Raw genomic sequence first — 3199 nt, forward strand, 5'->3', positions numbered from 1 at the left:
ATGAATGGTATTATAATGTTATACTAAAACTAAAACAATGCAAACATTCTTAACACACCTTAAGCACACAGAATAACACAAATGGACTTATGATTAATTGCCACTTTGAAAGGTTGCATAACATTGGCATCTGTAATTGTGATTTACAAAACCGATTAATTGGTTTTACTTAAATAAGGGCAATAGAAAATTACTGAAACAAATTATTCTCACGGTGCACTTTTTTACATTACATTTAGTTATCAGGATTTTTTTTTTTGTAATATTTGTATTATTTTTAAGATAATAGTTTTTCACATTTTTACATATAATGTAATAGAAATCTTTTCAATGTAAATTTGTTTATATAGAGCTTCAAAAATGTTACAAAGCTGCTTTACATAAATTGTCATACAACCAGTGAGGAAAAGCAATAGAAAACTCCATTCATAGAAGCATGCACTATTCAACTATGAATGAATATTGCTGCAAGGAAGCATAAATTAATACCTAAAAGAAAATCTGCATATAGTTTAAAAAAAACAAAATCCTGTTCTTGATATTAATTTCAATTGAATCGCTTTAGCACCATCTGGTGGCCCCCTGGGAACTTGCAGACATTAATGACACGCTCTTTCTCTCTCTTTCTGCAGTAATCTTGAGGGTTTCTTGGAGGAGTTTGCCGACATTGCCAAGGAGGACCAGATCAAAAAGCTTCACGATATGCTGGGACCACACATGCTCAGGAGACTCAAAGCCGACGTGTTCAAGCACATGCCTTCCAAAACAGAGCTCATCGTCCGAGTCGAGCTCAGCCCCATGCAGAAGTGAGTGCGCGACGAGGAATAGTCTGAGAAGTAGGTTACAGCAGCCAGATTTTCTAAATCATTTATCTGTGAATCCAGGAAATATTACAAGTTCATCCTGACCCGCAATTTCGAGGCTCTGAACACTCGGGGTGGAGGAAACCAGGTCTCTCTGCTGAACGTCGTTATGGACCTGAAGAAGTGCTGTAATCATCCCTATCTCTTCCCTGTTGCTGCTATGGTACGGTTCTCTGTTTCTGCGATTATTTGAGGAAATTGCGTATCAATGAAAGGTTTAGATCGAGATGTCGTCTGATTGGCTTTGTGAAACAGGAAGCTGCCAAGATGCCCAACGGGATGTACGAAGGCAGTGCCTTGACTAAATCTTCTGGCAAACTGCTGCTGCTACACAAGATGCTGCGGAAACTCAAGGAAGGCGGACACAGGGTGCTCATCTTCTCTCAGGTAAACAGGCATTTGTTTATTAGGATTAATTTATATTAATTGTATTATATTACGTCATAATTAATTTTTATTGCTGCATCTCACGTCTGAAGCAAAACTACCCAACACCTTCAAAAAAAAAAAAAAAAAAAAAANAATAATAAATGTCATACACAGAGCCGTATAAGAAAAAAAAAGGAAAAAAAAGAAAAACTATGAATGGTGTTAATGTTATACTAAAACTTAAAACAATGGAAACACCCTTAATGTAACTGTAAAAAGAAAAAAACACAGCTTTAATCACAGGATAACATAAGTGGACTTATGATTAATTTATTATTATTTATTATTTTAAATAATTGCTGTTCTTGTGAATGGTTATCCAGCAGAAAAGGCAGTTTTTGAACAATTGTTAAATTCGCCTTTGCACCACATGAACAAATTACATTCTGAAATCAATTAAATAGAAAACGGCTGTTTTAAATTGTAATAATATTTTACATTATTATTCTTTGTGCTGTATTTTTTAAAAACCGTGTTTATTTGTTTTTAATGACAAAAATGCCTAGAATGCACAACATGAGTTTGAGATGTTGTGTCGCTCTTCTCTAGATGACCAAAATGTTGGACCTGCTGGAAGACTTCTTAGAGAACGAGGGCTACAAATATGAGCGCATTGATGGAGGCATCACAGGAGGCATGAGACAGGAAGCCATTGACCGCTTTAATGGTGAGGCCAGTAACTGACGTGGCTTGTACATTTGTTCTCTCTAGCTCTGTATGAACTCGGTGTCATAATGAATGTGTCTTTTCCTGTTCTAGCTCCTGGTGCTCCCCAGTTTGTTTTCCTGCTGTCGACCAGAGCCGGCGGTCTGGGTATCAATCTGGCAACCGCGGACACCGTCATCATCTACGACTCGGACTGGAACCCTCACAATGACATCCAGGTGGGATCAGGCCTCAGCAATGGCTGTCTGTTATGTTTGATGCAAGAAAAACCATACAGTAAGATCTGACTTGGTGGCGTTTTCTCTCGTAGGCCTTCAGCAGAGCTCACAGGATTGGTCAAAACAAGAAAGTTATGATCTACCGCTTCGTGACCAAAGCCTCTGTAGAAGAGAGAATTACTCAGGTACGCTACAATTTTCTGAGACGCAATTGTTTTTGCTTTTTCTTTTTTTCTTGAAACTAAACCAATCGGTCTTTATTTAATCTCAAGGTGGCCAAGAAGAAGATGATGTTGACGCACTTGGTTGTGCGTCCTGGATTGGGCTCAAAGACGGGATCGATGTCCAAACAGGAGCTTGATGACATTCTCAAATTTGGTACAGAGGAGCTCTTCAAGGACGAAGGAGAAGGTGTGCCTGGAGTTACAAGCCACTTTACTTTATACCAACACAGTTTCTCACCTAAAGAACTGACTTTGAAACTGGTTTTGTCTGTTAAGGAGAGAATAAAGAAGAGGACAGCAGCGTGATTCACTATGATGACAAAGCCATCGACCGACTGCTGGATCGTAACCAGGATGCCACGGATGACACCGAGCTCCAGAGCATGAACGAGTATCTCAGCTCCTTCAAAGTGGCTCAGTATGTGGTCAAGGATGAGGAGGAAGCGGTGAGTGTCAGTAAAGAGCACTGGAGACTGTTGGACGTGTGGGAAGAACAGCTGGCACTGGGTTTGCACCATTAATCGGCAATTAAAACAAAATCGTGATATGGCTCGGTGTTGTTTAGAACATGCTTTTTTGGGGAATTTCAACCAGGTTCTCAAACTTGTAATGAGAGGCATTTATAAACCTTATGTTGTCAACAAAAGACAAACTTTAAGGGCTCCTGCTGTTCTCTCCCAGAATTAACATTAGTATCATTAGTATTATTAGTATTGTAACATTACAATAACACTATGGATTGTTTTTTTCTTGTTTGTCTTTATTTTTACATATTAGTATAATTTAATATTTAAATATT

General features: G+C 38.3%; 1 protein-coding gene across 1 annotated transcript in view; it reads left to right on the forward strand.

Annotated features, from left to right (window-relative positions):
• Positions 1-3199, forward strand: part of LOC122353803 (chromodomain-helicase-DNA-binding protein 5-like) — a 12623-nt gene that overhangs the window by 198 nt on the left and 9226 nt on the right. The window contains exons 2-9 of the mRNA XM_043251670.1: positions 633-806; positions 885-1026; positions 1119-1250; positions 1842-1959; positions 2052-2176; positions 2269-2361; positions 2449-2587; positions 2677-2846. Of these exons, the coding sequence (XP_043107605.1) occupies positions 633-806; positions 885-1026; positions 1119-1250; positions 1842-1959; positions 2052-2176; positions 2269-2361; positions 2449-2587; positions 2677-2846 (1093 nt within the window). The remainder of the gene's footprint in view (positions 1-632; positions 807-884; positions 1027-1118; positions 1251-1841; positions 1960-2051; positions 2177-2268; positions 2362-2448; positions 2588-2676; positions 2847-3199) is intronic.

The sequence above is a fragment of the Puntigrus tetrazona genome, chromosome 11, assembly GCF_018831695.1.
Source record: "Puntigrus tetrazona isolate hp1 chromosome 11, ASM1883169v1, whole genome shotgun sequence".
In the NCBI taxonomy this organism is placed as follows: domain Eukaryota; kingdom Metazoa; phylum Chordata; class Actinopteri; order Cypriniformes; family Cyprinidae; genus Puntigrus; species Puntigrus tetrazona.